Source organism: Balaenoptera borealis (genome assembly GCF_965194805.1).
Source record: "Balaenoptera borealis genome assembly, chromosome: 3".
In the NCBI taxonomy this organism is placed as follows: Eukaryota; Metazoa; Chordata; class Mammalia; order Artiodactyla; family Balaenopteridae; genus Balaenoptera; species Balaenoptera borealis.
Window position 1 is genome coordinate 60,623,398 of NC_138866.1, and position 27,426 is coordinate 60,650,823.

At 38.8% G+C, this 27,426-nt stretch overlaps 1 protein-coding gene across 1 annotated transcript in view; it reads right to left on the reverse strand.

Annotated features, from left to right (window-relative positions):
• The window catches only part of TTC6 (tetratricopeptide repeat domain 6), a 220,284-nt gene extending 194,362 nt beyond the window's left edge, over positions 1 to 25,922 (reverse strand). Inside the window, exon 1 of the mRNA XM_082385911.1 lies at positions 18,423 to 25,922. Within this exon, the coding sequence (XP_082242037.1) occupies positions 18,423 to 19,374 (952 nt within the window). The 5' untranslated portion in view covers positions 19,375 to 25,922. The remainder of the gene's footprint in view (positions 1 to 18,422) is intronic.
• Positions 25,923 to 27,426: the final 1,504 nt, after the last annotated feature.

Consider the following 27,426-nt stretch of genomic DNA (forward strand, 5'->3'; position numbering starts at 1 on the left):
CCAAGGCACAGCCCTCAGGGTTACCAGCTTTACTCTGGGGCCTCTTAACTGTGCCTTAGGAAAGGAGAACATCAACATTTTGAAATTAGAATATTTAAACTGTATTTTTGGGTTTTTTCTTGAAGGTGGTGCCAGGAGCTATTTCTGTTGTACAGCTGGTGCTAAGTACAGTGAGGGATTCTCTCTTTTCAAAAAAAAAAAAAGATGCAGTGCACTTTACAGTGGACTAAGGACACCAGGTACTTGTAAAAGAATATTCTCCCCCAAAATGACATACATATTCAGCACAACTGGATAATGTGCTGCACAGTCTATTAGATTACTTCCATTTGGGATGAAAGATGCTTAAACATGATTGTAGTTGGCTAATTCTCAAGATTTTGATTTTTTCTGTCAAAACTATTTATCTACCCATCCTTAAAACCCACATGTTTACCTATTATACTTTAAAACAAGCATTGTAAAGAATACAGCTGCCTAGCTTCAGGCTGTTGACGGCTACAGAATGACTGACTTAAATCACAACCAAATACTGTAGTTTTCAGTAATAAAAAATAAACGACTTACTGTGTACAATAAGTCAACATGTAACCTAACTGGGACATTCAGTTGGTTCAATCTGCTGTCAAGGTAGCCATATTATTCTAAGCCCTAATATCAACTTTATGTTTTTTAAAACTGCTTTGAATTGCATAAACTCTTTCCTCTCATTTTACACAGAATAGGTAAAAATCATGACTTGAAGGTATCACAAATGGACCCAAACTCTACAATGTTAAGGTGGCAATTAGTGCTATATTTTAAACATGTAGTTTATCAGGTGTACCCACCTCACCACCCACTGAAAGAGATTCTAAGCCCTTGGACTAGTCCTAAAAATTTAAAAGCATTAAAAAGGTCTACATTAGGAAATCAAAGTTAAAATTGATTTGTGTATTGAAATAACAGTCCACAGAGGGGAAATGTCTTAATCCTAACTACACAAATATCCAGTGAAAAACAATTTTAATAAGGTAAATAAAGAACTGTATCTGCAGATGGAGAGGGTAAACTGAAAGTTAATGAAAATATACCAATACTCAAGCCAGGGATTCTTAACTTGACGTTCTCCATGGATGAGTTTCTGGTTGTTAATGAAATTTTTAAATTAGAGCAAAAAAAGTATGATCATATTTTATCTACCACATCTTTACACTAAAATTTTATTGAGATATATTAAAATCAGGGGTTCTTGATCTTTTTTGTAGGCCCTATATCCTTATAAGGATTTAATTAAAGTTATTGATCCTCTCCCCCGGAAACTGTACATATATTTACTATTTACCAAATGCCACATGATTTTATTACAACAGCACCCCACTTCCAGGTACCAATTTTTCTTTCAGTTAAATATCACCATATAAGAACTGTAACAAAATTTTTTAAGATTTATATGGAAACACAAAAGATCCTGAATAGACAAAACAATCTTGAGAAAGAAGAATGGAGCTGGAGGAGTCACGCTCCCTGATCTCAGACTATACTACAAAGCTAGAGTTATCAGAACAGTATGGTACTGGCACAAAAACAGAAATATAGATCAATGGTACAGGATAGAATGCCCAGAGATAAATCCATGCACATATGGTCACCTAATTTACGACAAAGGAGGCAAGAACATACAATGGAGAAAAGACAGCCTCTTCAATAAGTGGCGCTGGGAAAACTGGACAGCTACATGTAAAAGAATGAAATTAGAACACTACCTAACACCATACAGAAAAATAAACTCCAAATGGATTAAAGACCTAAATGTAAGACCGGACACTACAAAACTCTTAGAGGAAAACATAGGAAAAACACTCTTTGACATAAACCACAGTAAGATCTTTTCTGACCCACCTCCTAGAGTAATGGAAATAAAAACAAAAATAAACAAATGGGACTTAATTAAACTTAAAAGCTTTTGCACAGCAAAGGAAACCATAAACAAGATGAAAAGACAACCATCAGAACGGGAGAAAATATTTGCAATGAAACAACAAACAAAGGATTAATCTCCACAATATACAAACAGCTCATGGAGCTCAGTATCAAAAAAACAGACAATCCAAATAAAAAATGGGTGGAAAACCTAAACAGACATTTCACCAAGGAAGACATACAGATGGCCAAGAGGCACATGAAAAGATACTCAACATCTAATTATTAGAGAAATGAAAATCAAAAGGCAATGAGGTATCACCTCACACCAGTCAGAATGGCCATCATCAAAAAATCTACAAACAATAAATGCTGGAAAGGGTGTGGTGAAAAAGGAACCCTCCTGCACTGTTGCTGGGAATGTAAATTGAAACAACCACTATGGAAAACAGTATGGAGGTTCCTTAAAAAACTAAAAATGGAACTACCATATGACCCAGCAATCCCACTACTGGTCATATATCCTGAGAAAACCATAATTCAAAAAGAGACATGGGGCTTCCCTGGTGGCGCAGTGGTTGAGAATCTGCCTGCCAATGCAGGGGGCACGGGTTCGAGCCCTGGTCTGGGAAGATCCCACATGCCGCTGAGCAACTAGGCCCGTGAGCCACAACTACTGAGCCTGCGCGTCTGGAGCCTGTGCCCCACAACAAGAGAGGCCGCAACAGTGAAAGGCCCGCGCACCGTGATGAAGAATGGCCCCCGCTTGCCGCAACTAGAGAAAGCCCTCGCACAGAAACGAAGACGCAGCACAGCCAAAAATAAATTAATTAATTAATTTAAAAAAAAGAAGACATGTACCACAATGTTCATCGCAGCACTATTTACAATAGCCAGGACATGGAACAAACCTAAATGTCCACCAACAGATGAATGGATAAAGAAGATGTGGCACATATATACAATGGAATATTACTCAGCCATAAAAAAAACGAAATTGAGTTACGTGCAGTGAGGTGGATGGGCCCAGAGTCTGTCATACAGAGTGAAGTAAGTCAGAAAGAGAAAACAAACACCGTATGCTAACGCATATATATGGAATCTAAGAAAAAAAAATGGTACTGATGAACCTAGTTGCAGGGCAGGAATAAAGATGTACACATGGAGAATGGACTTGAGGACACGGGGTGGGAGGGGGACGCTGGGGCAAAGTGAGAGTAGCATCGACATGTGTACACTACCGAAAGTAAAATAGTTAGCTAGTGGGAAGCAGCAGCATAGCACAGGGAGATCAGCTCGGTGCTTTGCAATGACCTAGAGGGGTGGGATTCGGAGGATGGGAGGGAGGCTCAAGAGGGAGGGGATATGGGGACATATGTATACATATGGCTGATCCACTTTGGTGTACAACAGAAACTAACACAGTACTGTGAAGCAATTATACTCCATAAAGATCTATTAAAAAAAAAAGTCTACATTAGGAAATCAAAGTTAAAACTGAGTTATGTATTGAAATAACAATCCATAGAGGGGAAACGTCTTTATCCTAACTATCCAAATAACTGTACCCGAAGTAACCAGAAAAAAGCAATTATTTCGCTAACATTTAAAAATTCTTGGGAATTCCCTGACGGCCCAGTGGTTAGGACTTGGTGCTCTCACTGCCAGGGGCCGAGGTTCAATCCCTGGTCGAGGAACTAAGATCCTGCAATTTATGTGGTGCGGCCAAACAAATAAAAATAAAAAACCTCACGTGTACTCAAACCATGGCATATGTGAAAATGTATTACTTTCAAGATTCAAATTCATTTGTCCTTTATAGTCTAAATTAAGAGACTTTATTACACAAACAGGCAAAAGAAAAAAATCATTGCTGGGCAGTATCTGTATTAACAATCAGGAAAAAAGTACACTTGAATTCTATAATAAATTAGCATTTCATTTTTCAAGTAACTCTGTATTTCAATCTTGAAAAAAAATCCTCATGGAAAATAAAATGTGCTTGTATCCAACCAAGAATAAGTTTATTTTAAAGGAGCAACTCCTAGCTTGGTTCAAAATTATTATTACAACCCAACCAGCTAAAGGAATACGAATTCTCTCTCAAGAACTAATAAAAATAATATTTTCCACCTTTTAAAAATGAATGAAATTAAACACATAAGCATTTTGTATTTATTGAAGGCATCTAAATGTTATCTGAAAGACTTTAAAACTTCACAGGAAAAAAAACTGTAAATCAAGAAACTTCTTAATCATTACATCATTTGTACTACTTTAAGCTGTTAACATCTATGAGAACAATAAAGTACTGCACAAAGGGAATGTGTAAAAGAAAAGTGTAATAAATGCGTCTGTCACTCTGAAGAGAAAAGATTTGTCCAAACTAGTTCCTCCCAATTGTACTGGTGACATTCAAACAGTAGATTGCTTTTCTTTGCCCAGATCCCGGTAGGTTCCCTGATTTATACCTCCAATGAGCAAAACTTTTTTCCTAGGATAGGGAAACATAAAATTTGAAAAGCAAAGAGCCTAGGAAATGTTTAAATACTATTTAAAATGTTTAAATACTATGCAGCTATTTAAAAGAATAAATTAAAAATCAATCTCCATTGATATGTGTCAAAAAATAAGCTGCAGAATAATGTGTACCATATGTTCTTATTTTTATAAGAAAAACCCCTATATATGTACGTATGTGTACACATTTGTACTAAACACTTAAGATAAATAGAAGGATAAACAAGTATTGGTTACTGTTAGTGAGTTAAAGGGGATTTAGAAGAGAATTTATTACTGTTTCCTTATGTTTCTTCTTAAAACTTGTAAAAATAAATTTTATAAAGAATCTGGTAACATTTTAATTAAAGTTTCTGTTTTTTTAGTAATTGTAGATTCATATTCACTTGTAACAAATAATACAGACATATCTCATGTACCCTTTATCAGCTTTCCCAATGGGAATATCATGCAAAACTATAATACAAAATCACAGGGAGGATACTGACACTGACACAATCAAGATACAAAACATCTCCATCACCACGAGGCTTTCCCATGTTGCCTTTCTAAAGCTACACATACTTCCCTCTCACCCTCCCCTACTCCAAGCCTGTCCTCAACCCCTGGCAGCCACAAATCTGTTCTCCATTCCTATAATTTAGTCATTTTAAGAATGTAGTATAAATGGAATTATACAGTATGTAACATTTTGAGATTGGATTTTTTGCTTCAGCATAAGTTTCTGGGGATTCATCCAAATGGTTGCAGCTATCAATACTTTATTTCTTTTTATTACTGAGTAATATATGACCATTAACCCCTTGAAGGACATCTGGGTTATTTCTAGTTTTTGGTTATTAAGTACTACAAGCATCTATGAACATTCATCTCAGGTTTTTGTTTGAATATAAGTTTTCATTTCTCTAGTATAAATGCACTGCTTTACCTCCGTCCCATAAATTTTGATATTTTGTACTTTTATTTTAATTTAGTTCAATTTTTTAAATTTCTCTGAGGCTTCCCCATTGACCCATGGATTATTTAGAACTCTAATGTTTAGTTCCCAAGTGTTTGGAGATTTTCTTATTAGCAGTCTGTTATTAATTTCTAGTTTGATTCCATTATGAGCAGAGAACACACTCTTTATGATGTCAATTCTTTTTTTCTTAACATCTTTATTGGGGTACAATTGCTTTGCAATGGTGTGTTAGTTTCTGCTGTATAACAAAGTGAATCAGCTATACATATACATATATCCCCATATCTCCTCCCTCTTGCATCTCCCTCCCACCCTCCCTATCCCACCCCTCTAGGTGATCACAAAGCACTGAGCTGATCTCCCTGTGCTGTGTGGCTGCTTCCTGCTAGCTATATATTTTACATTTGGTAGTGTATATATGTCCATGCCACTCTCTCACTTCGTCACAGCTTCCCCTTCCCCCTCCCCATATCCTCATGTCCATTCTCTACGTCTGCATCTTTATTCCTGTCCTGCCCCTAGGTTCTTCAGAACCATTTTTTTTTTAATTCCATATATATGTTAGCATACGGTATTTGTTTTTCTCCTTCTGACTTACGTCGCTCTGTATGACAGACTCTAGGTCCATCCAACTCACTATAAATAACTCAATTTCGTTTCCTTTTATGGCTGAGTAATATTCCATTCTATATATGTGCCACATCTTATTGATCCATTCATCTGTCAATGGACACTTAGGTTGCTTCCATGTCCTGGCTATTGTAAATAGAGCTGCAATGAACATTGTGGTACATGACTCTTTTTGAATTATGGTTTTCTCAGGGTATATGCCCAGTAGTGGGATTGCTGGGTCTTATTATAGTTCTATTTTTAGTATTTTAAGGGACTTCCATACTGTTCTCCATAGTGGCTGAATCAATTTACATTCCCACCAACAGTGCAAGAGGGTTCCCTTTTCTCCACACCCTCTCCAGCATTTATTGTTTGTAGATTTTTTGATGATGGCCATTCTGACTGGTGTGAGGTGACACCTCATTGTAGTTTTGATTTGCATTTCTCTAATGATTAATGATGTTGAGCATCCTTTCATGTGTTTGTTGGCAATCTGTGTATCTTCTTTGGAGAATTGCCTATTTAGGTCTTTTGCCCATTTTTGGATTGGGTTGTTTGTTTTTTTGATATTGAGCTGCTTGTAAATTTTGGAGATTAATCCTTTGTCAGTTGCTTCATTTGCAAATATTTTCTCCCATTCTGAGGGTTGTCTTTTCGTCTTGTTTATGTTTTCCTTTGCTGTGCAAAAGCTTTTAACTTTCATTAGGTCCCATTTGTTTATTTTTGTTTTTATTTCCATTTCTCTAAGAGGTGGGTCAAAAAGGATCTTACTGTGATTTATGTCATACAGTGTTCTGCCTATGTTTTCCTCTAGGAGTTTTATAGTGTCTGGCCTTACATTTAGGTCTTTAATCCATTTTGAGGTTATTTTTGTGTATGATGTTAGGGAGTGTTCTAATTTCATTCTTTTACATGTAGCTGTCCAGTTTTCCCAGCACCACTTATTGAAGAGGCTGTCTTTTCTCCATTGTATATTCTTGCCTCTTTTATCAAAGATAAGGTGACCATATGTGCAAGGGTTTATCTCTGGGCTTTCTATCCTGTTCCATTGATCTATATTTCTGTTTTTGTGCCACTACCATACTGTCTTGATTACTGTAGCTTTGTAGTATACTCTAAAGTCCAGGAGCCTGATTCCTCCAGAATCCGTTTTTCTTTCTCAAGATTGCTTTTTCTTCCTCCGTTTTTCTTTCTCAAGATTCCTTTGGCTATTCAGGGTCTTCTGTGTTTCCATACAAATTGTGAAATTTTTTGTTCTAGTTCTGTGAAAAATGCCAGTGGTAGTTTGATAGGGATTGCATTGAATCTGTAGATTGCTTTGGGTAGTATAATCATTTTCACAATGTTGATTCTTCCAATCCAAGAACATGGTGTGTCTCTTCATCTGTTTGTATCATCTTTAATTTCTTTCATCAGTGTCTTATAGTTTTCTGCACACAGGTCTTTTGACTCCTTTGGTAGGTTTATATCTAGGTATTTTATTCTTATTGTTGCAATGGTAAATGGGAGTGTTTCCTTCATTTCTCTTTCAGATTTTTCATCATTAGTGTATAGGAATGCAAGAGATTTCTTGCATTAATTTTGTATCCTACTTTACCAAATTCATTGATTAGCTCTAGTAGTTTTCCGGTAGGATCTTTAGGATTCTCCATGAAGAGTATCATGTCTTCTGCAAACAGTGACATCTTTATTTCTTCTTTTCCGATTTGGATTCCTTTTATTACTTTTCCTCTGATTGCTGTGGCTAAAACTTCCAAAACTACGTTGAATAGTAGTGGTGAGAGTGGACAACCTTGTCTTATTCCTGATCTTAGAGGAAATGGTTTCAGTTTTTCACCATCGAGAACAATGTTGGCTTTGGGTTTGTCATATATCGCCTTTATTATGTTGAGGTAAGTTCCCTCTGTGCCTACTTTCTGGAAGGTTTTTATCATAAATGGGTGTTGAATTTTGTTGAAAGCTTTTTCTGCATCTATTGAGATGATCATATGGTTTTTCTCCTTCGATTTGTTAATATGGTTTATCACATTGATTGATTTGCATATATTGTAGAATCCTTGCATTCCTGGGATAAACCCCACTTGATCATGGTGTATGATCCTTTTAATGTGCTGTTGGATTCTGTTTGCTAGTATTTTGTTGAAGATTTTTGCATCTATGTTCATCAGTGATATTGGCCTCTAGTTTTCTTGTGACATCTTTGTCTGGTTTTGGTGTCAGAGTGATGGTGGCCTCGTAGAATGAGTTTGGGAGTGTTCCTCCCTCTGCTATACTTTGGAAGAGTTTGAGAAGGATAGGTGTTACCTCTTCTCTAAATGTTTGATAGAATTCACCTGTGAAGCCATCTGGTCCTGGGCTTTCGTTTGTTGGAAGATTTTTAATCACAGCATCAATTTCAGTGCTTGTGATTGGCCTGTGTATATTTTCTATTTCTTGCTGGTTCAGTCTCGGAAGGTTGTGCTTTTCTAAGAATTTGTCCATTTCTTCCACGTTGTCCATTTTCTTGGCATATAGTTCCTTGTACTAATCTCTCATGATCCTTTGTATTTCTTCAGTGTCAGTTGTTACTTCTCCTTGTTCATTTCTAATTCTATTGATTTGAGTCTTCTCCCTTTTTTTCTTGATGTGTCTGGCTAATGGTTTATCAATTTTGTTTATCTTCTCAAAGAACCAGCTTTTAGTTTTACTGATCTTTGCTATTGTTTCCTTCATTTCTTTTTCATTTATGTCTGATCTGATCTTTATGATTTCTTTCCTTCTGCTAACTTTGGGGTTTTTTTGTTCTTCTTTCTCTAACTGCTTTATGTGTAAGGTTAGGTTGTTTATTTGAGATGTTTCCTTTTTCTTGAGGTAGGATTGTATTGCTATAAGCTTCCCTCTTAGAACTGCTTTTGCGGCATCCCATAGGTTTTGGGTCATCGTGTTTTCATTTTCATTTGTTTCTAGCTATTTTTTGATTTCCTCTTTGATTTCTTCAGTGATCTCTTGGTTATTTAGTAGTGTATTGTTTAGCCCCCATGTGTTTGTATTTTTTACAGATTTTTTCCTGTAATCAATATCTAGTCTCATAGTGTTATTGTCAGAAAAGATACCTGATATGATATCAATTTTCTTATATCTACCAAGGTTTGATTTGTGACCCAAGATATGATCTATCCTGGAGAATGTTCCATGAGCACTTGAGAAGGAAGTGTATTCTGTTGTTTTTGGATGGAATGTCCTATAAATATCAATTAAGTCCATCTTGTTTAATGTATCATTTAAAGCTTGTGTTTCCTTATTTGTTTTCATTTTGGTTGATCTGTCCACTGTTGAATGTGGGGTGTTAAAGTCCCCTACTATTATCATGTTACTGTCTATTTCCCCTCTTACGGCTGTTAGCATTTGCCTTATGTATTGAGGTGTTCCTATGTTGGGTGCATAAATATTTACAACTGTTATATCTTCTTCTTGGATTGATCCCTTGATCATTATGTCGTATCCTTCTTTGTCTCTTGTAATAATACTCTTTATTTTAAAGTGTATTTTGTCTGATATGGGAATTGCTACTCCAGCTTTCTTTTGATTTCTGTTTGCATGGAATATCTTTTTCCATCCCCTCACTTTCAGTATGTATGTGTCCCTAGGTCTGAAGTGGGTTTCTTGTACACAGCATATATACGGGTCTTGGTTTTGTATCCATTCAGCCAGCCTGTGTCTTTTGGTTGGAGCATTTAATCCATTTACATTTAAGGTAGTTACCAATATGTATGTGCCTATTCCCATTTTCTTAATTGTTTTGGGTTTGTTATTGTAGGTCTTTTCCTTCTCTTGTGTTTCCTGCCTAGAGAAGTTCCTTTAGCATTTGTTGTAAAACTGGTTTGGTGGCGCTGAATTCTCTTCGCTTTTGCTTGTCTGTAAAGGTTTTGATTTCTCTGTCAAATCTGAATGAGATCCTTGCTGGGTAGAGTAATCTTGGTTGTAGGTTTTTCCCTTTCATCACTTTAAATATGTCCTGCAACTCCCTTCTGGCTTGGAGAGTTTCTGCTGAAAGATCAGCTGTTAACCTTATGGGGATTCCCTTGTATGGTATTTGTTGTTTTTCCCTTGCTGCTTTTAATATTTTTCATTGTATTTAATTTTTGATAGTTTGATTCATATGTGCCTTGGCGTGTTTCTCCTTGGATTTATCCTGTATGGGACTCTCTGTGCTTCCTGGACTTGACTGACTATTTCTTTCCACATATTAGGGAAGTTTTCAACTATAATTTCTTCAAATATTTTCTCAGTCCCTTTCTTTTTCTATTCTTCTTCTGAGACCCCTATGATTTGAATGTTGGTGCGTTTAATGTTGTCCCAGTGGTCTCTGAGACCGCCCTCAATTCTTTTCATTCTTTTTTCTTTATTCTGCTCTGTGGTAATTAATTCCACTATTTTATCTTCTAGGTCACTTATCCATTCTTCTGCCTCAGTTATTCTGTTATTGATTCCTTCTAGAGAATCTTTCATTTCATTTATTGTGTTGTTCATCATTATTTGTTTGCTCTTTAGTTCTTCTAGGTCCTTGTTAAACGTTTCTTGTATTTTCTCCATTCTATTTCCAAGATTTTGGATCATCTTTACTATCATTACTCTGAATTCTTTTTCAGGTAGACTGCCTATTTCCTCTTCATTTGTTTGGTCTGGTGGGTTTTTATCTTGCTCCTTCACCTGCTGTGTGTTTCTCTGTCTTCTCATTTTGCTTAACTTACTGTGTTTGGGGTCTCCTTTTCACAGGCTGCAGGTTCATAGTTCACATTTTTTTTGGTGTCTTCCCCCAGTGGCTAAGGTTGGTTCAGTGGGTTTTGTATGCTTCCTGGTGGAGGGGACTGGTGCCTGTGTTCTGGTGGATGAGGCTGGATCTTGTCTTTCTGGTGGGCAGGACCGCATCCGGTGGTGTGTTTTGGGGTGTCTGTGATCTTATTATGATTTTAGGCAGCCTCTCTGCTAATGGGTGGGGTTGTGTTCCTGTCTTGCTAGTTGTTTGGCCTAGGGTTTCCAGCACTGTAGCTTGCTGGTCGTTGAGTGGAGCTGGGTCTTATTGTTGAGCTGGAGATCTCTAGGAGAGCTTTTGCCGTTTGATATTACGTGGAGCCGGGATGTCTCTGGTGGACCAATGTCCTGAACTCGGCTCTCCCACCTCAGAGGCACAGGCCTGATACCTGGCTGGAGCACCAAGACCCTCTCAGCCACACAGGTTTTGGGAAGTCTGAGCAACCAAACCAAAAAACACATCCACCAATGATAACAAGTGCTAAAAACCATACTACAAAAAAACAAACAACAAAAAACGGACAGACAGAACCCTAGGACAAATGGTAAAAGCAAAGGTATACAGACAAAATCACACAAAGAAGCATAGACATATACACTCACAAAAAAGAGAAAAAGGAAAAATATATATATCTATATATTTTAAAAAAAGAAAGAGTGCAACCAAATCAATAAACAAATCCACCAATGATAATAAGCTCTAAGTACTAAACTAAGATAAACATAAAACCAGAAACAAAATAGACGCAGAAAGCAAACCCCAAGTCTACAGTTGCTCCCAAAGTCCACCGCCTCAATTTTGGGATGATTCGTTGTCTATTTAGGTATTCCACAGATGCAGGGTACATCAAGTTTATTGTGGAGGTTTAATCCGCTGCTCCTGAGGCTGCACGGAGAAATTTCCCTTTCTCTTCTTTGTTCGCACAGCTCCTGGGGTTCAGCTTTGGATTTGGGCCCCCTCTGTTTGTGGGTTGCCTGAGGGCATCTGTTCCCCACCCAGCCAGGATGGGGTTAAAGTAGCAGCTGATTAGGGGGCTCTGGCTCACTCAGGCCAGGGGGAGGGAGGGGTACGGAATGTGGGGCGAGCTTTCGTCAGCAGAGACCAGCATAACATTGCAACAGCCTGAGGCACGCTGTGTGTTCTCCCAGGGAAGTTGTCCCTGGATCACGGGACCCTGGCAGTGGCGGGCTGCACAGGCTCCCAGGAGGGGAGGTGTGGACAGTGACCTGTGCTTGCACACAGGCTTCTTGGTGGCTGCAGCAGCAGTGTTAGCATTTCGTGCCTGTCTCTGGTGTCCGTGCTGATAGCCACAGCTCATGCCCGTCTCTGGAGCTCATTTAGGTGGTGCTCTGAAACCTCTCTCCTCGTGCACCCCAAAACAATGGTCTCTTGCCTCTTAGGCAGTTCCAGACTTTTTCCCAAACTCCCTCCCGGCTAGCTGTGGCACACTAGCCCCCTTCAGGCTGTGTTCACGCAGCCAACCTCAGTCCTCTCCCTGGGATCTGACCTCCAAAGCCAGAGCCTCAGCTTCCAGCCCCCACCCATCCCAGCGGGTGAGCAGACAAGCCTCTCCGGCTGGTGAGTGCTGGTCGGCACCGATCCTCTGTGCAGGAATCTTTCTGCTTTGCCCTCTGCACCCCTGTTGCTGCACTCTCCTCCGTGGCTCCAAAGCTTCCCCCCCGCCACCCCCCGTCTCCGTCCTTGAAGGGGCTTCCTAGTGTGTGGAAACTTATCCTCCTTCACAGCTCCCTCCCAGAGGTGCAGGTCCCATCCCTATTCTTTTGTCTCTGTTTTTTCTTTTTTCTTTTGCCCTACCCAGGTACATGGGGAATTTCTTGCCTTTTGGGAAGTCTGAGGTCTTCTGCCAGCGTTCAGTAGGTATTCTGTAGGAGCTGTTCCACATGTAGATGTATTTTTGATGTGTTTGTGGGGAGGATGGTGATCTCCACGTCTTACTCCTCTGCCATCTTGAAGGTCTCCCCCGATGTCAATTCTTCTAAACTTACTGAAGTTCATTTTTATGGACCAGATATGGTCGTAGTATATGTCACATGGACAGTGACAAAAATGTGCCTTCTGCTGCTGTTAGGTGCAGTGTTCTAAAGATGTAGATTAGATCCTGATGTCTGATGGTGTTGTTGAGTTCTATATTCTTGGGAAATTTCTGTCTAGTTTTCTATCAATTGTTGAAAGAAGGGTGTTGACATCTTCAACTATGACTGTAGATTCATCTATTTCTCCTTTCAGTTTTTACTTCACATATTTTTTCAGCTCTGTTGTTTGGTTCATACAAATTTAGGGTTGCTTTGTCTTCTTAATGGATTGAAAGTTTTATCATATTATAATGCCCACTGTGTCTCTAGTAATTTTCTTTGTTCTGAAGCCTACTTTAACTGAAATTAATTTAGCCCCTCCTATTTTCTTTTGAATAAGGTGTGCTTGATGTTTTTTTCATGCTTTATTTTAAACCTGCCTATATCATTATACTGGAAGTATGTTTCTTGTAAACAATATATAGTTGGGTTATATATGGAATCCACTTGCCAATCTCTGCTTTCAATCAGTATATGTAGACCATTTACCTTTAATGTAGCTATCGATATATTTGAGTTTGAAACTGCTACTTTATTTCTTGTTTTATTTTTATTCTCTGCTTTTTGCTTATGTTTATTTTTACCTACCTTCCTGTGGGTTACTTAAAATTTTTTAATTCTATTTTGATTTATCTATAATGTTTTTTGAGTGAATCTCTCTGTATAGCTTTTTTGGTCATTGCTCCAGATAGTACATTATATATACATAACTTATTACAGTCTACTGGAATTGTTATTTTCCAATTAGAGTGAACTATAGAAACCATATTCCCTTTATATCTATTTACCTTCCCCTATTTATAACTGTCTTAAATATTTCCTCTACATACATTTAAAATCACATCAAACAGCATTATAATTTTAGCATCAACCATCAAATACATTTGAAAAGCTCAGGAGAAGGAATGTCTATTGTATTTAGCCATAGTTTTTGCTTATTATATTCTTTCTTCCTTCCTGGTGTTTTTTCCAAGTCCTTTCTTCTAATCATTCCTTTCTGTTTAGAGAACTTCCTTTAGCCATCCTTTTAGGGTAAGATTGCGAGTGACAAATTCTCTTAGCTTTCCTTCATCTGAGAATGTCTTGATTTTCCCTACATTCTTGAAGGATAATTTCCCTAGATACAGAACTTTGGGTGGACAGTTCTTTTCTTTCAGCATTTGAAAATGCTGTGCCAATCCTTCTGGCCTCCATGGTTTCCAATGAAAAATCCCATCATTCAAGTTGCTTTTCCCTATACATAACACATTGTTTCTCTCTCATTGCTTTCAAAGACTTTTTCTTTTTCTTTAGTTTTCAAAAGTTTGACTATTACACGTTTTGGTGTGGATTCCTTTGGGTTTCTTTGATTTGGGCTTTTCTCATTTTCCAGGACTTTGATGGCATGAAGGTTAGATCTTCTGTTATAGTCCCACAAGTCCCAGAGGCTCTATTTTTTTTCCCCAGTCTATTGTCTCTCTGTTGTTCAGACTGAGAAAATTGTATTGTTCCATCCTTGTGTTCACTGATTCTTTCCACTGTCTCCCCTCCGTTCAGTTTTTGAGCCATCCATTGAGTTTTATTTCAATTACTGTATTTTTTAGTTCTAAAATTTTTCTTTGGTTTTCTTTATATGTTCTGTTTCTTTACTGAGACTTTCTATTTCTCTGCTAACACTTTCTCTTTTTCTCATTATTCCAAGTGTGCTCATTATTATTGCTCATTGGGGCTTTTTTTTTTTTTTTTTTTTGAGGGCCTCTTTAAAATCTTTGTCAGATAATTCTAACATCTCAGTCATCTCAATGTTGGTATTAATTGTCTTTTTTTCTTCCAAGTCTAAATGTTACCAGTTCTTGGTATGACAAGTGATTTTCTATTGAAACCTGGACATTTGGGGTATTATGAGAGTCTGGATCTTATTTAAACATTCCTCTGAAACTGCTCTAGTAGGGGCAGTAGGAGGAGGGCCAAGGCTGCCTCATTACTGCCAGGTAGGGGTAGTGGTCCAAATTCCCAGCTTGGTCTCCACTGGCACCAGAGGTCAGGGGCTCCTTGCTATTGCTGGGCAGGAGTAGGAGTTCTGGCCCCCACTAGGCCTCTACTGATACCATCCTGGTGGGGAGGGATAGAAGTCTCTCATTACCGTTCCCTACAAGGCGTCCAGTGACACTACAGGGGTGGGGGGGCGGGTGGGTAGGGTAGCCTCTTTACTGCCGGGCAGCGTTGAAAGTCTTGACTCTCCACTAACACCACATCATTAGGGAAGGAGTTGGGGTTCCTTGTTTCAGCCTGGTAAGAGTGGAAGTTTAGGCTCCCCCCTCAGCCCTGGCTGGCAGGGGTGGGGATAGGGCCATAGGTTTTTCTTTGGTGTTTGACTAAAGTAGCACAGTTATTGTTTAAAAGTTTCACCTTGCTAGGCTGCCCCTTTCTTGATCCTTAGCTAAAGAGAGCAGGCTTTTGCTGGGGCTTTTTCTGTCTGCACCCATTGGCATTCTTAGGTTGCCAGCTTCTTTAGCTCAAAATCTGGCAGACATGAGACCAAAAGAAAACCTGAGAACTCATTAGGTTGTGTGATTCCTTGGATCCCAAAGTCCCTAACCAGTCTGCTTCTCTCCACCTTTTGGAGTCTTCTCATGTTTGTTTTATAAATAACATCTAAGGTTTGTACTTAGTTGTACTCAGCAGGAAGAAGAGGTAAAAGTACATCTATTTCATCTTCCCTAAAGTTAAAGCAGGCATAAGTTTTATGATAAAACATTTGCTTGTGAGCTATACATTATTTGTTTATAAAAGACCTTGGGACATGAATTCCCTCTTACCTGGGTTATGTTAAGCCATTTTTCTTTTGAGCTATATGGCCAAAAACAACTACACATGACAGAAGCCAGGATGGGCTGATTCCTTCATCCTCAATTAATATCTGGAAGGTAGTCTCTGAACTTCAGTCTCATATAATTAGAATGTATTTTGTGAGTGATAGTATTGAACTCCTCAGTAGAACAAACATAGGACCTTATAACATTTCTATCCCTCCTGCCATAGTGTATGCATACTGTTTAAGACAGTAGTTCCTAACTAGATGGGAGGTTGAAAGGGGAGCGATTTTGCCCTTCTCCCCAGGGTCTCATTCGGCAACATCTAGAGATATTCCAATTGTTATGACTTGGTGGTGGGGAGGGTGACGAGAGGATCATACTACTGGCATCTACGGGGTAGAGGCCAGGGATAATTCTAAACATCCTACAGTTACAGGACAGCCACCCACAACGAAGGATTATTCAAACAAAAAGTTAAGTGCCAAGGTTGAGAAACGCTGGTTTAGATGTTTGACCTACATTTGACAGCTGAGTTTAATCTTTAGATATTCTGTGCACCTTTTGGCCTCTGTAATTGTTTGTGGAACTCTGAATGCTAGGTCTGAAAGGGCCCTGCCCAAACTCTAAACAGAGACAGCACACCCTGCCAGGACTGTCTTATCCTTTGGCTTTCCCTCCAGGGACTGGCTCCAAATTAAGATGTCTAAAGTAAAGAACCATATTCCTTGCTTATCATGGAGAGAACATTGTTTATATAAACTCCAAATGTTTAAAACAAGTGTCCTTATTGTAATCTTAAGAATTTTTTAAATCATAATTTAGATACCACTTTTACACTTGCATTCTCATTGCTTTCTCTTAACCTACCCAGCCACAGCCATTTCGACAAATTCCCCATTGTTCTCTTCTCACCCTAATAAAACATCTGAAACCAAAATAATGCAAAGCTCCATCTTCTGGAATTGTTGGGTGGGGGGCAGGCAGAGGCAAAGTTTTAAAAGCAAGAACAAAATCTAGCTACACAAAAAAATCAATACAATGGAAGGCAGGATGGGACTGAGGCATTTGAAACTGGCCAAGTCTTACAATGCGGGGCTAGTTAGTGACCCTGGCTTCTGACCCTAATCCTTCAGGCCACTCTCCTACATAAAACAATTCAGGTAACTGAAGCACCAGAAAAGGATACACAAGAGAAATGGATTACCAGAAAGAACAGAATTCACTGTCCCAGGGCCCATTCATCACTGATACACTCCCTTCTTATATTCTATTCTATCTGAACCCTTCAAAATGTACTTTCTCTATGGGGCCTTGCTCTAAAAGTGTAACTTTCCCCAACTGTACAGGACCTCGAGCCAGCTTCTAATATAGGCCCCTCTTCATGTCACATGCCTTGACTATGTCACAGAGTTCTTCTCACAGGGGCAGGCAATGAGGCTTTGTTCTCTCCATTGAGGCTCTCCAGTGTGCATCCCTGATTCATTTTCTGTTAGGCCCACAGAAAACCTAATTAGAAATACCCATTTTGAAACGGCCTGAGCAGTCACACTGATCTTGTTCAGTAACCGTATCGAGGTATGGGTCTTAACTGAAAACATTTGTCCCATTCTGCCGACAAACATTAGGTCAAAGACGACACTGGGGACTCTTGTCGTTACACGTTTTTGTTTCCCTAATGGGCTTTAGGATCACATTCCTTAAATCACAGCCAAGAGTATATTCGGGGCTGAAACTATTTTAAAGACATAATGTGGCAGCAGTATTCTGTGTACTAACAAGAGGTTTGGAGCTGCAGCCAAGAACAGTAATAGAATCTTCTTCCCCCCTAAGTGTCATTCTCATTACCATTCTCACACACAAAAAAAAATCTCTCTCTCTCTCTCTCTGTCCTTTCCTCCTTCCCTTCTTCCCTCCCTCTCTCCCTCTCTCCCTCTCTCTCTGTGTGAGACTCAGATTCCCCTGTTATTATTTTTACTTTGAAGGTCCCTGTCAAGGCGAAGTCTATATAATGAACAAAATACCTTAAACTATGACCCTATCTAGCTTTGCTCCCTGGGGACACATCACAATCAACAAATAGCCAGCCCTGGCATGGTTCCAGTTTACTCTCTGGGGTGTGACCCGCTGGGGTGGAATCCCAGCTCTGCTCTGCCTTAGTTGCAGGACTGTGAGCCAATCCTCTTAACCTCACTAAAGCCAGGAAGCCTCTTATGTAAAACGGGGCTCTTATGGGTACCCACCTGATGGGGTTGTCATTGGGACAAATAATCACTTATAGTCTCTATAATTGGGAAGACCTACAAAGTAAATTCTTCAAAGATATTTTAAGAGAGCGGTTTTCACTGAAAATAGTACAGAACTCTTATAAATTCAACTTATTAGTATTATATTGATCTTCTAAAGATTTAGATTCACTGTTAATAATAATAAACTGTACAGAAAAAGACTGAGTCTTTCATATAAAACATCTGCTAAATCAATACTAACTAATCACAAAGACTTTGAAAGGAAAGGTTACCAGTGATGCATTACTCAGGTCAAAAAACTAATGTTCTTTGTACCAGTTTTTGAAATATACTCTCAATTATTTTCACTTTTTAAAGAGGATATACTCCCTCGATGGAAAATTCAAAACCCAGCGCTTTGTCTAGCTTGTCTAGCTTACAACACACCACATGCACTGATTTTATGTTTGTATCCTTAAGTTACATTTACCCAGGAGAAATACTACTCTCCCTTTGGGTCACCTACTTCCATTTTAATGTCGTAGTTCTGGCCGTGGACGCTCTGGATGAGCTCTCTGATGCTCTGGTCGGAGGCCAGCTGGGCCTCGGACTGCAGCGAGACGATGAGCTCCTCGATGGAGGTCGGGATCGCTCGCACGGGCTGCGGGGCCTGCGGGGCGGCCTCCCGCGCATCGCTCGGCGGGTTGCTCTCGCGGTCGGTTTTGGAAACCGACACGGGGGCTTCCCGCGACTCGCCGCGCGAGCCCTCGCGCAGGAAGCGGGTGTGAATCCTCACTCTCCTCCGCCGGCCGGCCGCCTCCGAGTCTCCCTCGTCGCCGGACAGGGAGCCGCCCTTCCTCTCTCCGGCCTTGCGGGCCTCCGCGAGCCGAGCCGGCTCCTGGCTCGCGTCGCGGCCCCCGGCCGGGTCGAGGACCGGCTTGGAGCCCGCGGGCCGTGGGCTCCTGGCGCCCCGGTGCGGCCGGGCCTTCCCCCTGGGCGCAGGTGGCGGCATCAGGACCACGGGTCTGGACGTGCCCGCCCTGGAGGCGATGACCGGCGGCTTCTTCTGGGGCCGGTGCCGGAGGAACGCGGAGCTCCGCAAGTATAAGTCCTGGGGGCAGAAGGGCCGGGTCTTCCCGGGAGCGACCGCCTCGCTCGGGCCCGGGGGCCGCGCTGCGCCTCGGGGCGCCGGCTGCGGGAGGGCCGCAGCGAGGGGCGCATGGCCTTTGGCCCGAGGGGAGCCTGATGGCTTTTGGGGTCTGGCGCGGGAAACGCTCCACTCCCCCCCATGCCGGGCCGGGCCGGGGACCCGGAGGCCGAAAACAGGGACTTCACCCACAGCCGGCTTGGAGGCCAACTTCTCCTTGAATCGGAGAAATTCCTTTTTAGTCTCCTTGCGAACCTTCTCAAGCTCTTTAAAGATGTACGATTCTTCTTTGTATTTCAGTCCAAAGTGCTTAGAAATCGTGGACATCTGGACTAATTTGTCCTGTGAAATAACAATAAATTAATATATACATGAAAACTACTGATAAACAAAATTCCAGCTCAAAAAAGCTTCTCATGGTAGAGCGCTCACTGTGCTTGCTGAAGCACGATGGGTAGTATTCGTTTATATCATTTTAAGTCCAACTATTGGCCTTTTCACAGGAACAATGAAAAACCTTTACATCAGTAACATTTTCACAGTGAGAGTTTCCGAAACCCCTACTGGGTTTACTTTAATGTTTCTTTAGACTATAATGTAGTGCCCCAATTCCAGGCAAGAGAGATCACGCTCCACATAGGCATAGAAAATCTAAAGTAACCCTGCCAAGAAGAGAGAACAGAGGTCAAATGTGGCCTGGATCCTACCTGCAAACATGTTTTTCAATTGCTCAGGGTTTTTCAAAAATATTAATTCATAGCCAACAATTTTAAATTGAGAGATTTTCGTATAAAAATGCAGATTTGCAGTTTCTCTGGAAAAAAAAAAAATGAAGGCTCTGGCAATTCAAGAGCCAAATCCCTACTCTTGTGGCAGGGTAGCAATTTCCCTTTACGTCTCCAGCTGGTCTCAGGTGTCTCCATTTCTTACCCTGCCCACTTGCCTCAATGTTTGACAAGAAGTAAGGCAGAGTGTATGAAGGGAGAGAGGTGATCAGCCACAAGGTAGGCTGTAGTGAGATCAGGAGGCCTTGAATGCCAAGTGTTTGTACTTTTTCTGTGGGCTACTGGAAACCATTCAAAAACTTTTAACAGAGAAGTGGCTTGATAGGTTCTGGGGCTTGGGGGATACTAATGTTAAGTGGGAGAAAGAATAGAGAGAGGGCAAGTATGAGTCTGCAAGGCCTAAGGCCTGGGTTTGGTAACAGAGCCAAGTGAAAATACTATATAAGGTAAAACTGATAGGATCTGGCCAATGACTAGGAATAAATAAAAATAGCAACTTTGAATCGCTTTGATGGAGTCTTGGTCATAACCAAGTACATAAGAAAGCTGTTGCTAGTCACTGAACTTTACACTTAAAAACTGTTAAGATGGTAAATTTTATGTTTATGTGTATTATCACAATATAAAAGAAAAACTTATGCTACTCAGCAGAGCCAGCTATCTATGATTACAAGTGAATTTTGATATCTTGAAGGCTCTGGGATCAATACCAAAAGCCAGGATAACAAGAAATACAAATAGAGAATGGCTAATGACAGAGTCTTCCGACAGTCACAGGTGGGAGGTAGGAGGAGCTAGAGCAATCACAGAGCTGGGAAAATGAGAAGAGAGTTCCACAGAACCCAAGGAGAGAAGAGTGTCAAGAAATAAGGGTAAAACAATGAAAATAAAAGCAGAAAGTAATGAATTAGAAAAACTAATTTACTTATTTCTTAGAAAACCCAAGGCCAAGGTTCTTTGAAAATAAAATAAAATAATAAAGCAGAAATACCTCTGGAATATCATCATTATTTGCAAATGTGATTATCTACCTAGAAAACAGAAGCACTAAAGAACTGTTTAGAATTATAATAGAGGTCTGCAAGGCATTTCAATTTTTTAAATTAATACAAAAAAATGCCAATAACTTCCTTTACACCAAAAGCATAATGGTAAAATTCCATGTATAATTTATTTAAAGGAGTAAATATCTAGGAATAAACATAACAAGAAATGTGCTGAAACTGCATGAATAAATTTTTTAATTTTACTGAAGGACATAAAAGAAAGACTCTACTAAATAGGCAGTTAATGTTCCTTGGTAAGAAGACCAAATATTTTAATTTTATCAGGTCTTCCCAAAATACTGTACTGGTTTAATGCCATCATAATCAAAACTGAAAAATGATATTTTGAAATTTGAAAAGTGATTCTGGATTCATTTGAAGTAATAAACAGGGTAGATTAGCCAAAATTTTGAAAAAGAGAAATGAGGGAGCACTTGTCCAGCAAGATAATTAAAACTCATATGGATATAAGAATTAAAATTGAAACACTGCCGATAGAATCCACATGTAAACTGAATGAGCAAAAGAATTAAGAATAATATGGGTTATATTATAATAACAGCATTAAATTGGTGATAAAAGAAGAATTAATCAATAGATTGTGCTGAGGCAATTGGTTGACTATGGTGGGGGTAGGGGTGGGTGGTGAGGGGGATTACTGCATTTTATGCCAAAATACAATGGGTTAAAACAAATATGGAAAGAAATATTTTCTTATGTTCCTTTGCATTTCTTTGCTTATCACCTGTCCACATTTCTTGGTTGAATTTCTTTTATATCACCTCATAAGAGAGTTATTTTTACAATTAGATTTCTTCGTTTATCATGTAGTGAGAGCAATATGAAGAAAACATCCTATTTAGCCTCTAAATAAAGTCATATTGCTTTTAATCACTAAAATAGCCATTTTTGGTTCTCCAATTCAAGACCCTGCTATATGACAGAGCTCTCATCTGGGAATCAGTAGGCTTTCTTTCTCCACCCAGCTCTACCACTGACTAGACCTTGGACAATTTAATACTATCCATAACAAGATTTCTTATTAAAAACTGAAAATAATAATCTGTTGCCTCTTTTCCAAGCCATAGAATATGAACATTAGAAATGACTTCTAAAGCCCTTAAGGAAGTTTCCTTATTTAAAAAATGCTGTAAAATCCCCCTCATAGTGTTTTGGCTGTTTATTGTTTGCACAGGTGGTAATATGCTCATACTGACACCATCTGCATTTCTTCCTACAGAAGACTGAAAGGTAGTAACTGGAACAGAGTACAGACCAGAAACACATTAGTACCTGATGGGAATCTGATTTGACTCTCGCAACTGCACTTCCCTTTTGTTTCTTAGTTCCTGCTTTGTATTCCTTTCCAACTTCTCTCAGGCCCTTGGTTTGCTATTGAAGTTTAACAAGTAGGTCATTGTTTAACACTTCTCAGTACATTCCCTTGAGTTCTTCATAGGAAAGTTGTTCTTTATATGTAAAAATGAACCAATAGGAAATGGAACTTCTACTGTGTTTTCAAGGTAGGTGGTATCCCATTGTTAAATGGGCCAATCCATCAAAGCCAGTGCCTTTATCACCCCTAGCCACACCTTAACACTACAAAATGTATAAAATGATTTTTAAACATCCAATCTCATGGGAAAATAACATGTTCTCTTTTTTTTTTTTTTTTTGCTAGCAATTTATTAAAAGAAAGAGACTAGTTCTGGTTTGGAGATACTCAAGGAAAAATAATGTAGCTGTCCCAAAAGGAGGAAGTACTAATCTACATACAGGGTCACACCTGCTGCTCACAATCTAGGTTGACTGTTCACCCTGCACTTTGAAATGGGACAGAATGTGCTTGAAATCTTTGCAACCTGAGCAGTAATTTCACTCTCCTCTTCCTTCCCAACTATTGGAACTCTCTGCCTTTTCCTTCCTCCTCCACCAGGAGGTTCAATGCCTGAGCAGTGAGGTAGTCAGAAAGGCCAAGAGCCAGCCTTCTCTCCTATCCCACCAAGTCTGGTCAGACAGAAAAAGGAAGCTCTCGGCCCAAAACAGCTAAAGGTCCAGGGAGGGCTACCTGTGTGAATTCTCTAGACTCTGAGACAGGTTGCTCTCTGGTTCTTGCAGGTGTGGTTGTTCCTCCTGTTAGAACAGAAGATACAGAACTCTGCTCTAGACTCTAACTAAAGGAGAAATAAATAAAGCAGACTACCAGATGACTTGGTTCCAAGCCGCATGAACACCTCACACAGGGCCTAGCCCATCAGAGTACTGCATTGGGAACTGAGCCAAAGCCCCAGCTGGTTACGCGAATTAGTTGTCCTTGACCTCTTCCTATAGTCACCTATATACAGGCACTTCGGTGGGAAGAGTGACCCATTAAGGACAAGATTTAGGTTCTCTTGAGTCCATAGCCAGATATCTCAATTCACTTCCTAAATTTCACACCAACATCAACTTCCAACACACAGCACCAAAGTTCCAGAAGAAATGTCCAAAAACAGCCTATCTCATCTAGTAAAATCTTCAGCATTGCAAGGAAGATAAAAATATTCTGAAAACCATATTTGTTTTTGTAACATCAATGGTAGAAATGAGATCTGTTTGCAGACTGATTATAATTTACGAAAAAGTCTAAAAGGAAATATACAAATATTTTAATGATTTTGCTAAGACACAGGATAACAGCAATTTTTTCTATTATCCCACACTTTCTATAATACGTGTTTTGCTGTCTTTAATCCTAATAATATCAATAATAGTAATTAACACATATTGTGCTGGTTAAAAATGATATAGAAAATAGAGAAAACCTGGGCTTCCCTGGTGGCACAGTGGTTAAGAATCTGCCTGCCAATGCAGGGGACACGGCTTCAAGCCCTGGTCCAGGAAGATCCCACATGCCACGGAGCAACTAACCTGGTGAGCCACAACTACTGAGCCTGTGCTCTAGAGCCCGCGAGCCACAACTACTGAGCCCATGTGCCACAACTACTGAAGCCCATGTGCCTACAGCCCGTGCTCCACAACAAGAGAAGCCACCGCAATGAGAAGCCCATGCAGCTCAACGAAGAGTAGTCCCCACTCTCCACAACTAGAGAAAAGCCCACGCGCTGCAACAAAGACCCAACGCAGCCAAAAATAAAAATAAACAAATAAAATAAATAAATTTAAAAAACAAACAAAAAAATAAAATAAAAGAGAAAAGCTGTTTTTAAGCTCAGAAAAGATTTTTTTCTTAACTATTCAGAAGCCCACAGAAATTTCAATGACTATAAAAACATAACTTATTTAACTCTTTATAACCAGTAACTAGAGTATGTCCATACCCTGTGAATACATATATATATACATACAAAATACATGCATACATAAATATCTAATAGGTAATAGAACAGCAAAATGCTCTCCCTGCCTTTTTCTTCTCCCCATGTTTTATCTTTCCTTCTTGGACTTCCTTCATCTAATTGCTTAAATAGCCAAAATAGGAAAATGAAAGGAGAGGTTTTTTTCTTAATTATTATCATCATGCTTTTGACATGTTAAATGTTGCATGCTCTCAATTTCAAAAACACTTTGTTGGAGTTTCACATCTACATCTTACAGACCAATCCCACATTAACAATAATTTATAAACTCCAGACAAAATATAAAAAATAACTACCTGAGGATTCTTAGAAGTAAACAAAAGCAGGCAGGTTGTGGAGAAGAGTTAAAACTTATAGAAACACTGACCTGAAGGTGAGTTTCCAGGCTTATTGTGGCTTTTCCCTAAATGCCTTCCATACCGAAGGATGGCATAATGCAGGTGGCAAAGACTTTGATAGAAAGCTCTTCCTCATTCTGGCCAGAAGAATTACAGAAAAGAGCCCAGGCAACAACCACCACTAAGGAGTGAGAGAGAAATCCCAGAGGAGAGAGAGCCAGAGAAGTTAATCCCCCAATTCTGTGCCTAAACCCCACACAAGTCTAGACTGACCTCTGAACATTACATATATGGGACAAACTCAAAGGTCAATAATAGTACCTAACACTCATATTGTGCTGGTTAAAAATGATATAGAAAATAGAAGCAAAGGCTTAAAGAGCTGGACTGAGATTGAGCTGAACTTAACCTCCAACCACAGAGAACGAGATGGAGCTTACAGCGAGTCTAACCTGGTGAACTGCCTGCTAAATGAAAAAAGTAAACATTCTTCAGAGGGATATAACAGAACCCAGAGTTTACACAGTCAAACATTCACAATGTCCAGGATATAATCAAAAAATACTTGGCATAAAGAGATTCGGGAAAATGTGACCCAATGTCAAGAGCAAAGATTAACAGATGCCAGTCCAAAGATGACCCAGATGTTGAAATTATTAAACAAGGACTTTAAGGCAGCTCATAGCTTAACTATGCTCAATGAAGTAAAGGAAAATATGTTAAAGAGGAATAAAAAGAGAAAATCTTAGCAGAGAAATAAAGAAATAGAAATTTTATATCTGAAAAAATATAATATTGTCAATAAAAATTTTACTAATGGAGTGGAGATGTCAGAGAAAAGAGTCTGTAAACTGGAAGATAAATTAACAGAAAGTATCCAATATTTAAAAGAGAGAAAAAAAAGTTTTAAGAAAAAAAAAAGTCCTCAGTCCTTGATATTTGTGAGAAAATATCAAAAGCTCTAACATATGGATTATCGGTATCCCAAAAGGAGAGGGCAGAATGGAGTGGAAAGAATATTTGAAGAAATGATGTCTAAGAATATCCCAAATTTGGAGAAATACATAAATTTATAGATTCAAGAAGCTTGGAATAAAGAAGTTTTTATTCCAAACTGGGTAAAGAAAATCCATGTAAGCTGCTAGAAACCAAAAACAAAGGTAAAATACTGAAGGAAACAGAAAAACAACACATTAATTATAGGGAAATTATTCAAATGACCATGGACTTCCCACCAAACATCCCTGAGACGAAAGGACAGTGAAACAAGATTTGTAACATGCTAAAAGACAAAAAAACTGCCAACCCAGAATTAGATATCTAGCAAGCATATTCTTTAAAAAATGAAGGCAAAATGAAGACACACTCAGATACAGGAAAACTAAGAGAATTACTCACCAGCAGACTAAAACTACAAGAAATGCTAAAGAAAGTTTTTCAGGCTGAAGGGAAATTAAAGGAGTGGAAAATCAAATTTTTCAGGAATGAATGAAGAAGATCAGAAATGGCAAATATCTGGGTACATTTAAAAAACCATCTTTTATCATATTTTTTAAAATTGTATGAACATTGTCTCATGGGGTGTTTGTATACATATGACAACATTGTCTCATGTGATGTTTGTATAGATAGATGTAATGCATATGACAACTAAAGAGACTGGGATGGGGGTGGGTAAGGGAACTATGGTTGTTAAGATTTCTGCATTTTATGTGAACTAGATCAATATTAACTCTAGACCATGAAATGTTAAGGATATATATTGTAATTCCTAGAGAAAAAATTTTCTTGTGGCTTGTGGGATCTTAGTTCCCTGACCAGGGACTGAACCCAGGCCACCACAGTGAAAGCACTGGGTCCTAACCACTGGACTGCCAGGGAATTCCACGAGAAACAATTTTTTAAAGTAGTCCAAAAAGGTGTAACAAAAAGTTAATAGATAATAAAATGGAATACAAAAAATTATTGAATCTTAGAAAATATTTTAGACTTAATAATAGTAAAAATACAATATATCAGAATGTCTGGGGTACAGCTAAAGCACTGATTAGAAGGAAAAGTACAGCTTAAATGCTTAAATCAGAAAGAAAAAAAAGGTCTAAAATCAATAACCTAAGTTTCCACCTTAAGAATCTAGAAAAAGAGGAGTAAAGTATACCCAAAGTAAATAGAAGGATATAAGTATAAGGACATATATCAATTAAATAGAAAACAGAAAAAATAATTGAGAAAATTAACAAAGCCAAGAGCTAGTTCTTTAAAAAAAAAATCAATAAAATTTGTATAACCCCTAGCTAATTCAAAAATTCAAAATAAAAGAGAAAAAAAATCAGCAATATCAGCAATGAAAAAAGGATTTCACAACAGATCCTAAAGATAGTAAAGGATAATAAGAGACTATGATAACTTTATGCCAACAAATCCAATAATTTAGGTGAAGTGGGCAAATCTCTGAAAACTGCAACTTATCAAAATTAAAATAAGAAACAAAAAAAAAAAAATAAGAAACTGAAAATCTTAATAGTTCTATACTAATCAATGTAGTCATCGCCAAAAATCTTACCACAAAGAAATCTCCAGGACCAGATAGTTCTCTCAAACACTCAAGAAACAAATAACATCAATCTTACACAAATATTTTCAGAAAATAGAGGAGGAAGGAACTCATTTTTTGAGATTTGCATAACCCTAATACCAAATCTGACAAAGACATTCTTTTAAAAAAGGAAAATTATGTACCAATATCCCTCATAAACATAGATGCAAAAACTTTTAATAAAATATCAAACAAATCCAAAAATATATTTTTGAAAAGAATAATATATCCTGATCATACAGAGTTTATCCCAGA